The sequence below is a fragment of the Pyrus communis genome, chromosome 3, assembly GCF_963583255.1.
Source record: "Pyrus communis chromosome 3, drPyrComm1.1, whole genome shotgun sequence".
Classification (NCBI taxonomy): domain Eukaryota; kingdom Viridiplantae; phylum Streptophyta; class Magnoliopsida; order Rosales; family Rosaceae; genus Pyrus; species Pyrus communis.
In genome coordinates, this window is record NC_084805.1 from 7,040,707 (window position 1) to 7,056,739 (window position 16,033).

Below are 16,033 nucleotides of genomic sequence, written 5' to 3' on the forward strand. Positions count from 1 at the left end.
CTTCCAAGGACAGCAGACGTGTATCTATAAAATAAGCTAAAAATTATCTTGAAACAAAAATAAATAAATAAAGTAGTTTCCAAAAAAAATAAAAATAAAAAAGACTAGGCATCGGATAAAATCATGTAAAAAGATTAAGGAAACCTAACCATAATCGAATTTGAATAGTTTTTTAATTTCAAAATTTGAATAGCATTCTAACTCTATCTCAATTCCTCTTTTTAATTCTATCTCAATAAATTTGAGTACACGTTCAAACTCAATTTTACTATTTCAACATTTTCTTTTACTCGAGTTTCTCTCTTTTCAAATATTAGACTTTTTTCTCCATGAAAGAGATTGAGAAAGCTATGACGAAGAACATGGACAAAGATATCAAGAACAACAACAATGAAAAAGAAAACAACAAGAAGAGAAAGAACAACAACAAAGATGTTGGCCCCGATTTCGAAGCAGAAGAAAACGATATGCTCGCTCTCTCGCTCAACTCTAATCGTCCTCAATCAAAACCTCGTCTAATGCCACCAGTAGATACACAGCTAACAGCATCGTTGCCACTGCCGGTGCCACCACGATCATCCTCGTCACTGTCAGTGCAGCCAACACCCTTGTTCATACAAACCCTAATGCCTCAAAAACATTCATCTCATCCTCTCCAACTCTCATCCTCACACCCACTTTACATGACTACACTACAATCTTCCTCCTCCCCGTCCATGCCCTTGCCCAATCCCGGAGTTCCCACATCGCGTCATTTGCGTGCACGGCGGAACCCTACCCAAGGTCCGAGGGAGGGAAAGAGCGAGACTGTCCCGGCTCCCTTTCCGTGGGCTACCACAAGGCGGGCCATGGTGCACAGTCTGGAATACTTGTATTCAAGGCAAATCGTTACCATCACAGGTGAAGTGCAGTGCAAGCGTTGTGAACGACAATATAAGATGGAGTATAATCTGAAGGAAAAGTTTCTTGAGGTTGGGAGTTTTATTGCTGGTAACAAGAGCACGATGCGCGATAGGGCACCGAGTGTGTGGATGAACCCAGTTCTTCCTGCATGCAAGTTTTGCGAACAAGAGAACAGCGCGAAACCGATCATAGGGGAGAAGAAGAAGGTGATTAACTGGCTGTTTTTGCTGTTGGGGCAGATGCTTGGTTGCTGCACGCTTGAGCAGTTGAAATATTTCTGTAAGCACACCAAAAATCATCGAACCGGTGCCAAGGATCGAGTTCTTTATCTTACCTATCTGGGTTTGTGTAAACAACTCGATCCCAAAGGACCTTTTGATCGATAAATGATGAGAGAGGTAAGAGTCTACTGGGCGTGAGTGCTCTATCTATGAATCTATCAGTTGCTTCCTTTGTTAGCCTGATTTAGTTGCAGAGGTTTGTATTAATTAGTTTGTGGTTACATATATATTTCTTTCTTTTATTTTGTGTGTTTTTAATTTCATTCAAGTTTGCTTTCTTGTTTTTTAATTTTCTGGACTGAATAAAAATTTCACTTCTCAGTATAGCTGTCGGATTGCCGGTTAGTTTTTTAATTTCCATTTTCGCTAACTTCCAATACTTTGATGTACATAAGAAAATTTAGCGTCCAATTTTATTTCTCGAATTCCTGCATCTGGCTTTAGAACCTTGTGATGATTTAATTCAGTAATTTATTTTGGTACGAAAAAATTGTATTCTTTGTTGCAATAAACTTAGCTATGGTTGGTGACTTAATTATGAGTAAATCAGATTAGGGTATGAAGATGGAGAGAAATGGAACACAGGGAGCAGAAACAAAGATTCAGGGGTGTATTGGAAAAGAATTCAATTTGATTGTAAAACCGTATTCAATTATGTTTTTTAAATGAATTTTTCAAATGCAACTGGTATTCAATTCAGATTTTTATCCAATTATGACTTTAAATGATTTTTTCAAATGGTATTCAATTCAGATTTTTAAGGATTCAATCCAAGTTTGGTGATATATGAATGGCTTTGAAAGTGTTTTTAGTGTTAGAGTGTATTCAAAACAGTGAATTTGTAAGATTCAATGAATTAGACGATTTTGATGTATTCTAGTCATATGCATCTATCCACTTATATGCGAATATTTAAAATACATAAATTTTGTGGGAGTTTATAATTACAGCCTTAGATTCCTAATTGAATACAACCCCCTAAATGAGGATATACTTCAACACACACACACACACACACACACACATATATACATATATATATAAACTATAGATTCCAGTGACTCGTGTACTTGACCTAACTTATGGGACTAAGATCCGCTTATGGGAGGAAGGGATAGCTGGTGTGCATACACTCTAAAAGATTAGAGAAGGAAACGAACTTGGAACTTTGCTACGTGTAAAGAAGGTGGTTTCATTATTTCCTTTTAACTCGATCGGGCTTTTATGTTAATCTATTGCAACGTTGGGAAACTTGAGGTTTTAGGCTATACAGATTCAGATTTTGCTCGCTACGTTGACGATAGAAAATTGACTTGTGGGCACCATTTTTTAAAGGTTGGAGGTGCAATATATATCATGGAGTAATGCTAAAGGATACAATTGCTACCTCTATCACAAAAGCAGAATTTATACGATGTAATGAGGTCACAAACCAAGATCTGTGGTGAAAACAATCATAAGCAACATCATATATATAGTAGTGAACTCAATAGTAAGACCTTCAAAAAGTTCCTGTGATGACAAGGCTGCAATGTTATTCAGTACGTAAGAATAACAAGAAGATTGCAGCCTCCAGATTAATGGATGTTAAGCATCTTTTTGTACCATCTGTAAGAGTTAGGTTCAGTTACTTTTAATTTCTTCCAAACTTTCGTTCAATTTTAGTTTTTATTTGTTTATTGAGTGTTGTGGTTTAGAAATTCATTCTGTTATAAATAAGCTAATCTCATTTGATAAGATTGGCCACTTTAAAGTGTTTGTGTTCTCTTATCTTCTGAAGCAATTTCTCTCAGTTTGTTTGAGTGAGTTTCATAGCTTACTTAGGCAAATGACACATGAGATGCATGTGGTGGTGGGAGTTAAAAAATGAGTCATTTGTAAAAACTGTAATGTAAGAGAGTGAAAGAGCGGAAAAATGAGTCATATTTACTAAAGAGAAATTTTATTTGAACCAAATATTTATTTCGCTACACCTAACTTGAAAATTAGATGTGCCTTGTCCAACCCAAAAACAATTGGGATAAAACACATTTTGTAAAAATACCTATATGAAAATCTTACTTGAAACCTAAACAAACCCCGATCAGACCGTTCTGCAAGTCCTAATCGAGAACTTGCTTCCCGGATTGAAGAAGCCAACATGATCACTTGCTGACAATGGCATTTCAGTTTACTCTCTCTCAATACGAGAAAGTACGGCTTGCCCTACCAAATTTTGAGGGACAAAAGAAATTTCGTCGGTTAACAGCTTCTTCCCCGATAAAATCCCTCGTTTGTAGGGTTAGTATACTCAACATTGTAGGTTTACTAAAAAGTCTTCTGAGACGGGACAATTTCGTAGGGTAAACCATATTTTGTTGGGAAAAATTTGGCGCCAAAGAAAATATTTGGCGCGTACTTAATGAGATTTTTATGGGGCGGAAAACTTGTTCGACGCGTAAATTGTAGTTAACCGACGGACCTTTCCGTCGTGTAATATTTTTTGGTCGTCTAGAAAAGTCTACAAGTGATGTGTGAAAAAAAGGGGAATATATAGTTGGGAGACGAAGTATTTGGATTCTCGCGACGACTGCTTCTGTCGGTAAGATGTAGGTTACCTTTTAGTTCAGAGTCCGCTGCCTTCTTCCCCCATTTCCCCCTCACCTTTTTTCATTGATGTGCTTTCTGCAGCCCCCCGGCCGTCCCCCACTGCTTCTCTCTCTCTCTCTCTCTCTCTCTCTCTCTCTCTCTCTCTCCCCCTCCCTCCCTCCATCCCCCGTTGTATCTCACTCCATCTCTTCCTCTTCGAAATATTTGAAGGTTAGTTTATTTTGAGTTTGTCATTATTTTTTCCTTCAAATGTGTTATTTATGATTAGTTTTTAGTAGGAAGAATGAATTTATTTAGTTGTGATAGCTGTATATGTTGAATTATGTAGGATGTGAAATTTGTAGTTGTTTTTGAAATACATGTGGACTAGGAAAACTTAATTTGTGCAGCATTAGTGTAGGAATTCGGGGTGTGGAACTTGTTATAACTTCATTCCATTTATACAAAGTTAATTATGTTGATTAAATTCGTATAATAAAATCGAAATATACCTTAGACCTGTTTGAGATTTTGTTGGACATGCGTGCAGGCGCAATATGCAGCTCCACGATCTAACTTAATCTTGAATTGTCCAGTTTGGACAGTTTGGGAGTGCACTAGTATGTATGTAGGGTTTGCGATGAACTTGGCTAAGTTTCGGTTGTGCAAAATTCGATTGTATCCTCCTATTGTTCTTCAAGTGCATAGTGGATATTTGTTTGTAATATCCATGTAGTGCACTTGGGGAACCCTGGGGAGATGCTGCCGAACTTTTTATGATCAGAAATAGTCGGGTGATATGCAAACCGCAACACAGAAAGTGCACTTTTGAATGGGATAGGATCTTAATCGGAGGCATAATCAATCTTGTGAACAACTTTATAGCCACTTCCAACCTTAGAATCATCCAAATAGAAAATTTGTTTCACCATCCTTGGGCAACAAAATATTGTTCGTCGCCTAAAATTTTGTTGCGCAAGTAGTTTTTTCTACAAGTGACAACCTACTCTTACCATCCTTTTTCCCCATCCAATTTGAAAACTCAACTATAATATATAAATATTTTTGCTCACCACACTTATCACCCTATTTATTAAGTTTAAATTTTGAAATTTGTATAGCTACAGTAATGCTCACCGGCCACCGCCCTCTTGCTCTCCATCCTATTTATTTGGATGAATTGTATGTACAGTACACATTCTCGTAGATGTGCTACGAAATGTGAGATCACAATTTGTTTTAATTTGAGGCTGAACAATTTGTATGTTTTTGATACGTGTTCGGATTTCTTGGAGCCATTGATATATTTGGAGACATTGAAGGAGCATCCTGCCACAAAACTTGACTATGACAAAAGCGCCATACAAGTGAAATATGCAGAAAAGTGGAAGCAGAGTGGCCAGATTGATGTTCTTAGAGCAACTCCACCCCTATCCACTTTGCGTCCGCATCTCTGCTTCCAAAACTGTAGTCCATCAATCAATGACGTAAAAGACCATGGAAATGTGAAATCCGATGGAAGCTGACTTCAGAAAGCATGCCAACCTATTTTACCAGAAATAGACAAGGAAAAGGGTACGAAAATATTATGTATCATCATATGCAACACCCTCATAAAATTTAAATACACAAAAATCCTGCAACACCCAACGTTTCATTCTCAATCTGGTCCGACCATTGGGTTTGGCAACTTTAATCCGATATCGAGGTTTAGTTATTTGAGTCGATATCCATGCCATTTACGGATTTACTCATTCGAAAATCAACAACAGCCTTGTCAAAAGTGCTCCTCACGTGTTGGCACATCACCATGAGATCCTGACATGAATCTGTGAATACAGTTTTTGCTGCATCACCTGTAAAATTTCATCAAACACCAAATGTTTTATGCATTAGAAACTCCAAGACTGATTCCAAAACACTAATTCCTTGAAGAAACACCAAGCGAGATCCTTCAATTTTTATGGAGTGATATGGGGAAGTAATTTTGTTTTGCATCATAACTACCTGGAAGAGACAACGGCTACAGTTTGATAAATTGGTTGGGCTCGAACCCATAACCTAAACTAGTTGGAAACCCTCTTTCTCAATCCCCCATCACCACCACCGTTAGACCCAAGGTTAGATGGTGATGCTTACCCACCAAAGCACTTATATTATGGGTCCAAACATATCACTCTTGCGATGGAAATAGGGCGATTCACATACACATTCAAGTAAGAACTCCATGAAAAATTAACAGAGAGTTGACGACGCTAAGATGACCAAATTAAACACCTGTTTCTATAGGAACTAAAGTTGCTCCAGTTAATTATTTGGTTCAGACTCCACAACTTGGCTCCAATACACAGATATGATTAGGCATTTGGCAAAGCATCAAAGGCACAACAAATTGAGTATTTTGGAGGCTGCTTAAGTGAAAACATTGTTGTCACATTGCTAATATAAGCAAAAAACAAATGCATACAGCCATCAGTATGACATCTCTATCTTAAAGAAGAAAAAAAATAAACCAGAAATACGTGCAAGGTTGCAATTATGGGAAAAAATGGTTGATGGAGAAAAAAATCATTGTTGTCCATGACAAGGTTTGGATGTGTTACCTGTTGTCTGGATTCTAATATTAACTCGGTTATCCGATGGATGAGGAATGCTGTACCCACAAAATTTTGTCCTTGGACTGCAACAGAACATTACAGCTTGGTGAGCATATCGTCGTTACACCATTTTTACCACCATTACTGCTTATTACTGCATGATCCTTTTCAACTTAAACCTATCTTATGGCAAGATTTATATACTAACTCGGAAGATTTGTTCCAATAAACTTTCAAAGCATTTTCCACTGTGCTCATTCTACTTAAAATGTCGACCAATAAAGCAAAATTCGATTTCAGAGGGAAAAAAAAATTGATAAGGATTCAGTACATTTGATGTTTAGACAAGTAAAATTAGAGCTAAAACATCAAAGACGCAGATTATTGATCCCAAAAGAAATAGTCAGATGTTTATTAAAACAATTAGAAAGCACTTACTCCTGGTTCAAAGTGAACCTGACGGCATTTGCAAATGTGTGATCCTCGTCAACCAAAGAAAATGTGGATTGGCTGGGATCAGTCAACGACCCGTGTTCCATTTCTTACAAAATCCTACTGCCAAACAGCCAAAAAGAAAAAAGAAAGCACAAGCCAGAACAACAAATTCAGACTAAACCATTTACCACTAATAACATTCTGAATGACAACCCGATTCAACACTCTCCGACATCGTATAATTTTGCTTCTACATTTTTACCTCTAAAGAAATATCAAGCCCTCAAGGTGGAAGGTGCAAAGTTCTTACTTTGAAGCAATTGAATGCAAATGTCCGGAAAAAAAAAAAATTAAAATTACCAACTTGTAACAATTAGGCAGAAAGTTTAGAAATTTATTAATTAATTTTAAAATTTCTGGGGTATAGAACTACTACGAACGCCACAAACGCAAAATTGAAATCAAAATCCCAAATGTATAACCCTAATAGTGGCAGAAAGCTAAATTGAAATTAAAACAACCCTAATTCAAAACTAAAATCCGAAAACGAGTACAACTTACAGAGAGTTTAGGCGAAAAGCGGGGAACAAAGGATGCTGCTTGTGCGCTGTTCGTCTCTCGCTATGTCGACTGGAGGAAGAAGAAAAGGGCCGACGTGAGGGTTTAGGGTTTATAGAGCTTTTTTTGACGAATTTACCCTTTCTTTCCATTGGAAGATTACCAATTTACCCTTACTTCCGTGCTCTCACTTTTCTCTATATATCTTGTTTTTCCAAGCTTGATAAATCATCACCGATTCTGTAAATTGGGATTTAGGGTTCGTAGCTTCCTCCTCAAAGCTTCACTCCCCTACTCCTTCAGGTATCGTTAATCTACCTATTCTTCTTTGATATTTTGTTTTTATTTATTTATTTATTTTTTTCTTATCCGTAATTAGGGGTTTAGTTAAGATTCAATTTTAGGTTTGATTGGTGGCTTAATTGGGGTTTATTAAGCTTAATCGTGATAAGCATGACAACAATTTCCCCCTTTCATTTGTTTTACATATTCCCTTGTATATTTGTTGCTCAGAAGCATGAATTTTGGAATCTTTTTTATTTGTTCAAATTTTGGGTTTCTTCCGGAAATTTGAATTTAAATTCAAGGAAAAACTTTAATGAAAAGCTCTGCTACTGTTTACTTTAACGAAAAACTACATTTTTACACAAAAAAATCAATTCTAGCATTATTCACTTTACTCTTTATTTTGCCCTTATTGTTTTTCATTAGTTTTCCTTAAATTTAATTGTTTGTGGGTTTCTTTTTTGTTTAGGTTTTAAGTTCTGACTATTACACCACTGGCTATAGCTCTGTTATGTTTAGTAACAAATGGGTTTCTCGTTGAGTTGGTGTGCTGAGACTATAAGATTGCTTGTGTTGGTTTTTGAAGATCTGAAAGTGCTTTATGAATTATTTGCAGCTTTGTGATTTTGTCAACTAGATAGTTGTTGTGTTGCGAATCTTGTTACTGTATTTATCTATAGGACTAAAAAATGTTATCGTTAATTATGTATTAGGTTATCCGCCTCTAATCTAGGCTTTGCCCTCAAGCAGACTAGAGAGTCATGGTGAGGACAAGGCCAAACATATTGGTGACGGGCACGCCAGGAACAGGGAAGACAACAACATCGTCCGCCTTAGCAGAGGCAACGCAGCTCCGCCACATCAATGTGGGTGATTTGGTGAAAGCGAAGAATCTTCATGACGGCTGGGATGATGAGCTAGACTGTTACGTCATCAATGAAGACCTGGTGTGCGATGAGCTTGAGGATACAATGGAAGAAGGAGGGAACATAGTGGACTACCATGGTTGCGACTTCTTCCCCGAGAGATGGTTTGATCTTGTGGTTGTGCTTCAGACTGACAACACTGTCTTGTACGACCGTTTGACTCGAAGGTAGGTTTTTGGTTCACTCTTTCTTTTCTGTTTTATTTCCTTCATGTTGACAACCGTGTGTTTACGAGTGTCCCGTTTTGTGGATTTTTGGACGTGACAGAGGGTATTCGAATTCGAAGCTCTCCAACAATATTGAATGTGAAATATTTCAAACTCTGCTCGAGGAGGCAAAAGAGAGCTACCCTCAAGATATCGTGATTCCTTTGAAGAGTGATAGCATTCAAGACATTTCGACAAATCTGTCTACTTTGACGGACTGGGTCAGGAGGTGGCAACCATCATCAACTTAGTTTCCCATATCGTAGTTTTTCCTTGAAACTGCTTGCTGCGTCAAGATTTTGATATGTATTTTCCTTGTACCATCTTCCTTGTCAGTTTTACCATTGTGTGATGTGAGATTCTCTGCGTTTCCCGCTGTCCATTTTCACATTGTGTTGGACTGCCCTTGTTCTATCAAAACCATATCCTAACTTGGATTACCTTAGGGCCGCGATTGTTTGGCTGGAATCCATGATTACCTTAGGGCCGCAATTGTATGGCCGGAATCCATGATTACCTTGGGGCCGCGATTGTTCGGCCGGAACCCATGACTGGAGTGGGAGTTGGTTTCTCATTCTGCAGCGCCGAAGTGTAATGTTTGTTTAAATATAACAGGAAATGGTGTCGGTTTCCCGTTCCAGTAAAGTGCGATTCGCCATTTGGAGTTTGCAGGTCTCAAAGCTGGAAAGTGAAAGTGAAAACTCAATGGGGCATTTTCCCAATGCATGGTTCAATTGAACTGCCGCGATGTTATCCGGAAGGACCAAAATTGCTCCATGAATACTGTGATCTTGCTGTACGTAGTTTGCATTAGGGTGTTCAATGTTTCAACTTGATCGAACAAAGAAACAGTTGAAGGCTGTGTTTGTTTGGTGAGGGGATTTCAATGTCACAAACTCATTGAGACCAAGTTGGTAAGATATCACCAAATGGAGTCCACTTTTGCTTCCCACCTTATTAATTATCATTTGATGAAGTTTGACTCAAGTTATTTACTACACAAATCTCAAAAGTTAAACTTATCTAATATCATTAGAAAACATTTTTTTTAGCTAAAATGGTTATTGAGATTGACATAATTTTTTACTTTGTTCTCTGTTATTTACAATTGGTAGAACTAGTTCTGAGTTTGGTCCACTGCTTATTAAGTTGAGGGTATTTTTGTCATTATGGCCCTTATCTAACATAGATTTTTCATGGAATGATCAAAATAATTGCTGGTGGACAAACTTATGAACCATTTCTATTCATAGATTTCAAATCACATGAACTAAAGTAAGGAGTTATAACAATCTCAAAGACCATTTTGGCTAACAAGCCTTATAAAAAATCTAATCATAAATGTCATGTAGGTAGTTAACAAAAGCGAGATTTCCTATATGTTGAGGACCCCTTTGAAATTTTTGAAAAAATTAAAGACTAATTTGAAATCACACCAAAATATTAAGGAATTTTGGATACTTAATTCTTAGAAGAAGAAGAAAAAAAAAAAAAAAACCCACCTATATGGCCCAAAAAAATAAAATTCTTATAGTTTCTCATAAGAAAGTCGCATATTTTGCCAAATAGCTTGGGTTGTCCAATTTTAAAAGCAGAGGCTTATTTTTAAGAGAATTTTAAAGAAAAGCTTTTCATTTTAACGAAAAATCATATTTTTACACTAAAAAGTTAATCATGGTACTATTTACTTTATAATTTATTTTGTCATTTTCGTTAAAACTCAAAGTTTCAAGCTCTTTTCATTAGTTTTCATTATTTTTAATCACCATGAAATTTGATTTTAATCTCACTTTATTTTTTTAAATTTAAAATTCGCCACTTTATTTCATGAAATTCAAAATTCGGTATACGTTGTCGTATAAGTGAGAGGTTAAGTCTACCCTTTTCTTTTTAGTGTAAATACTATCGTTTAATTGTTAAAAAAAAGAGTCAAATATACTGACGTGGATTAGAAAATGGACATATGACCTTCATATGAAAAACGCTTTTTAGCCAAAATGGTCTCTGAGATTTGCATCACTCCTCACTTTGGTCCCTGATATTTCAAATCAATAGAAGTGATCCTCGAGATTGTCCACCATCCATCATTTTGTTACTTCTGTTAAAAACTCCGTTAAGTGTCCTAGGCCACTTGACCGGAAGTTTGGGCAAATTTCAAAGCTTCGTAACTTAATCGTTTCTTAACCAAATTCGACCCATAATATATCAAAATGAAGATAGGAAAATATAGAATAAGATTATATCTATTTGGAAGCCTAATGATTGCTAGAGATGGTCGGAAAATAGCCTCAAAGTTGACTGGTCCGAGAGAAAACTGGAAAACTAGCCAGAAACTAGGCAAACTTTAAATGTTCATGACTTATTCAATACTCAACGAAATCAAGTGATTCAAAAAAAAAAAAAATCATACTTCTCGATGAGACGAAGAGAATAGTACCTTTTTTAGTAGCTAAATCGCCGTGGTTTGGCTGGAAAATTGCTCAAAATTGGCTAACTCAAGACCAAGACAGCCACTTTCGAGCCATTTTCCAACCAAACCACGGCGAGTTAGCCACTGAAAAAGATATCATTCTCTTCATCTCGTCGAGAAGTATGGTTTTTGTTTTTGAATCACTTCATTTCGTTGAGTATTGAAGAAGTTATGAATGTTTAAAATTTGCCCAGTTTTTGGCGGGATTTTCAGTTTTCCTTCGGACCAGCTAACTTTGAGGCTATTTTCCAACAATCTCCGGAAACCATTGGGCTTCCAAATATTAAAATCTTATTCTACACTTTCCTATCTTCATTTTGATATATTATGGGTCAAATTTGGTTAAGAAACGATTGAGTTACGAAGCTTTGAAAATTACCCAAACTTCCGGCCAAGAGCTCTGAGACACTTAATAAAGTTTTTAACGGAAGGACCAAAATGATGGATGGTGGACAATTTCAGGGACCACTTCTATTGATTTGAAATCTTAAGGATCAAAGTAAGGAGTTATGCGAATCTCAGAAATTATTTTAGTTAAAAAGCCTATGAAAATCAGAAATAAAGCAGATCTGAGTGAATTTTGAGTTTCGAAAATAATACGTGGCTTTTATTAAGTTTCAAGGGCAAAAGTAGGATTAAAAACGAGTTTTATGTTTGAAAGCTAAAAAATAAGTTCGTCTCTCCCTATAGCCCATCGAATCCAAGCCCTCTTCATATCTTCTGAATTTCTTTGTTTCTTCTTCTCAGTTGTAAATATTTCCGCTTCTTCGAATTTCTGAATCTTCAATAACAATCGGCAGCTTCCTCACCAGGTAATGTCATTTCTTTCAATTTCGTTGTTCAGGGTTTAGTATGTTTTGTTTTTTTTGCCGAGATTGTATGATATTTTACTTTTCCCAGCTTTTGTGTTGAATCATATCTACTTTATTATCGTTTAATCCGTTGAAAGCTCTATGATTTTCTCGTATCTAATTTTTGTGAGTATTTGTGCACATTAGTATAATGGCAGTAGCAGAACAACTCATTGATGATCAAAGTCTCTGATCCCATTGTTTGAACAAGTTTTTGGTTTTTGCTTAATTTTTTTCGATCCATTTGAAATGGAAAAATTGGGATTTTTCAAACAGAGAATTAAAAGTAAGAAAATGGGGTGTTTCGATTTTTGTGTATTTCTCTTCCAAATACAAATGATAAAGAGGTCTTCTTTCGGATATAAATAATTGCACTTTCGCTTAAACACCAATTAATAATGTCTTCAATTCTTAATCCCACCCCCTAGAGATATCAAAATAGCATTTCGAATTTACTGGTAATTATTAACATTTGAGTTTAAATTTTTCTTAGATGTCACATCCCGGCCCGGGCCCTACCACAACCCGAGCCCGACTCCACCGTAGCACGATATTGTCCGCTTTGGGCTTACCATTCCCTCACGGTTTTGTTTTTGGGAACTCACGACCAACTTCCCGGGTCGCCCATCATGGGATTGCTCTAGCACCCTTCTCACTTAACTTCAGAGTTCCTACGGAACTCGAAGCCAGTGAGCTCCCAAAAGGTCTCGTGCTAGGTAGGGATGAGAATATACAATTAAGGATCACTTCCCTGGACGATGTGGGATGTTACATTAGATCTCTATGGGACTTGCTTTGTATTTTTGTCGAAGAAGGGATTGAATTTTTATTTTTATTTGGAGGAAATGGGGAAGCTCTGAGGTGAGGATGAATAAGGAAGTCAGGAGTATTGAGCTGTAGTGGATTTGCGCGGAAATTGTTGCATTTATAAAATAGTTTTTTGACCCTTATATCCAGGGTTTGGATACGAAATACCTTGTTGCTGTATATTTTCACAAACTTATTGACATGTTGGTATGTCATATGTCAAAGTATAGGTACACGAGGATGATTCGTTGGTCTGTATGTAAAATAGTTGTGATTAGGTTAAACTTTGGCTTCTGATGTTCCTTTACTTTTTTAAAGGTGTTCTTTGTTACTCTATTGGTAGGACTCTGATTCGGTGATCTAATTACTCAATTCCTTGCTATTCTATTCATTGATCTGTATGCGCAATAGCCTGTATTCATTTTATGTAGTTAATGGTGTACTAACCATGCTTGGTACATAGCTTGGAACATAAAATCGGGGATCTTATAACAGATCTGGTGGCATAAAAGAAAGCTGCTATTACTTTAGCCTTTTCCTTGTTGAGTCCTGCTTGGGTAAGGTTGTCTGAATATTGTGTCATGTTATACGTTTTGACGATAAGACTGTAAATGTAAGACATGTAACATGAAACATTATTGACTGTCGTTGGTTTTGCTGAATAATGTGTCATTTCTCGAAGTATGTGTGGAAACCCCCATAAAAGGAAGCATCATTGACTATCCTCCTTTTATTAGGTTGCTTTTCTGTTTAATTTTATGAGATTTGTGAATGTTGATCGGTCTTTGTATGTTACCATCATATTGTAAAATGTTTTCCTTTTTGAATTTAGTTTCTGCATTTAATGGACTTTGTTATTTGAATGTATGCAATGTAAACCCAGGTTTGAAGTGACATAGGATTTGTGATTTAACACGAAATTCTTGTTCAAATTATATAGATAAAAAGAGATTAAATTAAAGATTTTTTTTTTTTTTTCTCTTTCATTGTATTGTTGTTTCAGCATGACTATAAAGTGAGAAGTAAATTATTAGCTTCCCTCAGTAGTTCATAATTTCCTAACATTTGTACTATATTCATTAGGAAGTACGAGCCTCAAAATGGACAGCATTGTAGATTCCCTAAATAGTGCATACCAAGAGTTCGTTGTTGCAGCAGCTAATGTGCTCGAATCTAAGGAAACTTCTGGTGGCCAGAAAACAGCAGCCACGGATGCTGCTCTTGAGAATTTTAAGCAGAAGTGGGAACTTTTCAGAGTCACTTGTGATCAAGCGGAGGAGTTTGTGGAGTCTGTGAAGCAAAGGATTGGCTCAGAGTGCCTGGTGGATGAGGCAACTGGCTTGGTGGCTGGGAAGTCTGGGCACAGCACAACTGGTCTGCCACCCATTAGTGCGGTTCGGTTGGAACAGATGAGTAAAGCAGTTCGATGGCTTGTTATAGAACTTCAACATGGCTCTGGAACTGCTGCTGGTACGGCACATTCTCATCCGTCAACTCCTTTTGATGGTAGATTCTCTGAAGATTCAGCTCAATAGGTATGAAGGTGATTTGATTTCTTACCCTGTATTGAGAGAAGATAATAGGATTCATTGGATGCATTTTTCCGAGCACAATATTGACCATCCCTTCCAAATGATTTTGAATGTAGCTTTTAGGTTTTGCTACTTCCTAATTTCCTTGTGTAATTAGGTTGTACTGCATTGGCTCTTTTAATAAACTTAGTACTTAAGTAATGGTGGGGAAGACACAAGAATTGGTCATTGAAAGTTATGCGTATCAGATGTGCAGACATTAGCTCACCTAAATCATCATGATATTTGTTCTCGTTTTTGTATGTAAACAAGTAGGCATGCAATCTCTCTGAAGTAGGTGCCTCACTATTTATTGTATTGGCAGCTGCTGTAGATCTATTTCTATATCTACACAACCTGAAAATTGTTGTTTCTAAATGAATCTGTTGTATATTTGTGTTTCAAATTCTTTCATCAAAGACAACTGTTGGGCGTACAATTTCGAATGGAAAGTCGAAAATTTATATATCTGGTATTTCTTAGTCAGTTCAAACCTCTTGTATGCTTAAATCTTTCTATCAATCCATTTTCTTTGTTATGCATACAATTGTAAATGATTGAGGATTTCAAAAACTGCTAAAACTCGGTTTATCTTAAAATGTCTGTTCTTTTGTGCTCTGACGTTTAGTTGAGTAATACTATATACTAGAAGGATTGGTACTGAGTGTTTTGTTTTGCGACATTAGAGCAAAGGAGAACTGATATACTAAAGCTAGCAAGAGACTGTTCTGTCTATGGGCATGGCCGTTAGCAATGCGAATATTGTAATACATTAAAGCAAGCTGAGAAAACAAGCTTCCGTGTCCAGCGTTTGGATGATGTGCAGTGTCATGAATTCGGCAGTGATATGAGGTTCCTTGTCCATGTTTTTCTGCCTTCTGCTATTCGGTTGATAAAGGCTTTCCTTAGAGTCATAGAGCTGCCATTTCTTGCCTAATGTATTGTTACACACCGACAGGGAGTATTTGTTGTGGGAGTTTTCTTTTTGTAACAGTCGGGCAAGAGCCGCGAACAGCAACTAATGCTTTATTTATAGCACATTTTCCCTTTTATGTCATTTGTTTTCTTTGTAATTTTTGTGGGTTTAGCTACATGGAGTTTCAGATCAACCAGATGCTGAAGTTGATGCATTATGCTTTGTGATTTGTTTCATCAGTGGGGGCTTTTGGGGAGTCAAACTTGAATTTTATTTTTAACGTTAGGAAGAGAAGTATCATTAGATCGAAAGGCGGATTAATAGTTTTTAAAGTCGAATTGCACCAATCACCAAATTTGAAGTATGGTGGGTGATGAGTCGATATTATACTATATATTTTACCCTAATTTTAGTATTAATTTATTAGTTAGGTAGAATTTTGATACTTTGTTATATATTTTCAATGTAGGATATTGGATTTCCTCTCGAGCAAAAAGTGATCAAAATGATGAATTTTGGAGTGATTCTAATTGGAGGATGTTCGTGTGCTTTTCAAGATGATTGTATCAAAATTCCAGATTTTTCTACCAAGTCGTTTGACTGTGGTGATCAAGGGCAGAGCCAGGATTTTTTCTTGGGTGGGCTAGTTGAAAATAATA

The 16,033-nt window shown here is 36.6% G+C and overlaps 4 protein-coding genes across 8 annotated transcripts; 3 read left to right on the forward strand and 1 right to left on the reverse strand.

Annotated features, from left to right (window-relative positions):
- The first annotated feature begins 350 nt into the window (after nt 1–350).
- LOC137728132 (uncharacterized) lies at nt 351–1,289 on the forward strand. Its single transcript, XM_068467009.1, has one exon. The coding sequence runs from the start codon at nt 351–353 to the stop codon at nt 1,287–1,289; it is 939 nt and encodes a 312-aa protein (XP_068323110.1).
- A 3,990-nt stretch (nt 1,290–5,279) lies between these two features.
- On the reverse strand, nt 5,280–7,485 carry LOC137729423 (DNA-directed RNA polymerases I and III subunit RPAC2). 2 transcript variants are annotated; one of them, XM_068468370.1, is made up of 4 exons: nt 7,346–7,485; nt 6,788–6,904; nt 6,356–6,432; nt 5,280–5,608 (listed from the first exon to the last, which is right to left on the reverse strand). In XM_068468370.1, exons 2-4 carry the CDS (start codon nt 6,886–6,888, stop codon nt 5,463–5,465), a joined length of 324 nt encoding a protein of 107 aa, XP_068324471.1. In that variant the 5' UTR covers nt 6,889–6,904; nt 7,346–7,485; the 3' UTR covers nt 5,280–5,462. The 2 variants fall into 2 exon arrangements, with proteins under 2 accessions (XP_068324471.1, XP_068324472.1); XM_068468371.1 differs by having other exon boundaries at nt 6,788–6,901; nt 7,346–7,415.
- A 4-nt stretch (nt 7,486–7,489) lies between these two features.
- On the forward strand, nt 7,490–9,126 carry LOC137729422 (adenylate kinase isoenzyme 6 homolog). 2 transcript variants are annotated; one of them, XM_068468368.1, is made up of 3 exons: nt 7,490–7,645; nt 8,341–8,720; nt 8,821–9,126. In XM_068468368.1, the coding sequence occupies exons 2-3, from the start codon at nt 8,389–8,391 to the stop codon at nt 9,008–9,010; spliced, it is 522 nt and encodes a 173-aa protein (XP_068324469.1). In that variant the 5' UTR covers nt 7,490–7,645; nt 8,341–8,388; the 3' UTR covers nt 9,011–9,126. The 2 variants fall into 2 exon arrangements, with proteins under 2 accessions (XP_068324469.1, XP_068324470.1); XM_068468369.1 differs by having other exon boundaries at nt 7,588–7,645; nt 8,378–8,720.
- Nucleotides 9,127–11,900: 2,774 nt separating this feature from the next.
- On the forward strand, nt 11,901–16,033 carry LOC137729305 (mediator of RNA polymerase II transcription subunit 32-like). 3 transcript variants are annotated; one of them, XM_068468210.1, is made up of 3 exons: nt 11,901–12,041; nt 13,971–14,422; nt 15,844–16,033. In XM_068468210.1, the coding sequence occupies exon 2, from the start codon at nt 13,988–13,990 to the stop codon at nt 14,420–14,422; it is 435 nt and encodes a 144-aa protein (XP_068324311.1). In that variant the 5' UTR covers nt 11,901–12,041; nt 13,971–13,987; the 3' UTR covers nt 15,844–16,033. The 3 variants fall into 3 exon arrangements, with proteins under 3 accessions (XP_068324311.1, XP_068324309.1, XP_068324310.1); XM_068468208.1 differs by lacking the exon at nt 15,844–16,033 and adding an exon at nt 15,145–15,610; XM_068468209.1 differs by lacking the exon at nt 15,844–16,033 and adding an exon at nt 15,145–15,486 and having other exon boundaries at nt 13,971–14,430.

Excerpts from the sequence above, each read along its gene's own strand:
- LOC137729305 (XM_068468210.1), top strand. The coding sequence starts at position 13,988 with ATGGACAGCATTGTAGATTCCCTAAATAGTGCATACCAAGAGTTCGTT.
- LOC137728132 (XM_068467009.1), top strand. The coding sequence starts at position 351 with ATGACGAAGAACATGGACAAAGATATCAAGAACAACAACAATGAAAAA.
- LOC137729423 (XM_068468370.1), bottom strand. The coding sequence starts at position 6,888 with ATGGAACACGGGTCGTTGACTGATCCCAGCCAATCCACATTTTCTTTG. Across the intron at positions 6,433-6,787 it reads AGGTTCACTTTGAACCAGGA|TCCAAGGACAAAATTTTGTG; the intron begins GTAAGTGCTTTC and ends GTTCTGTTGCAG. Across the intron at positions 5,609-6,355 it reads TATTAGAATCCAGACAACAG|GTGATGCAGCAAAAACTGTA; the intron begins GTAACACATCCA and ends GAAATTTTACAG.
- LOC137729422 (XM_068468368.1), top strand. The coding sequence starts at position 8,389 with ATGGTGAGGACAAGGCCAAACATATTGGTGACGGGCACGCCAGGAACA. Across the intron at positions 8,721-8,820 it reads TACGACCGTTTGACTCGAAG|AGGGTATTCGAATTCGAAGC; the intron begins GTAGGTTTTTGG and ends TGGACGTGACAG.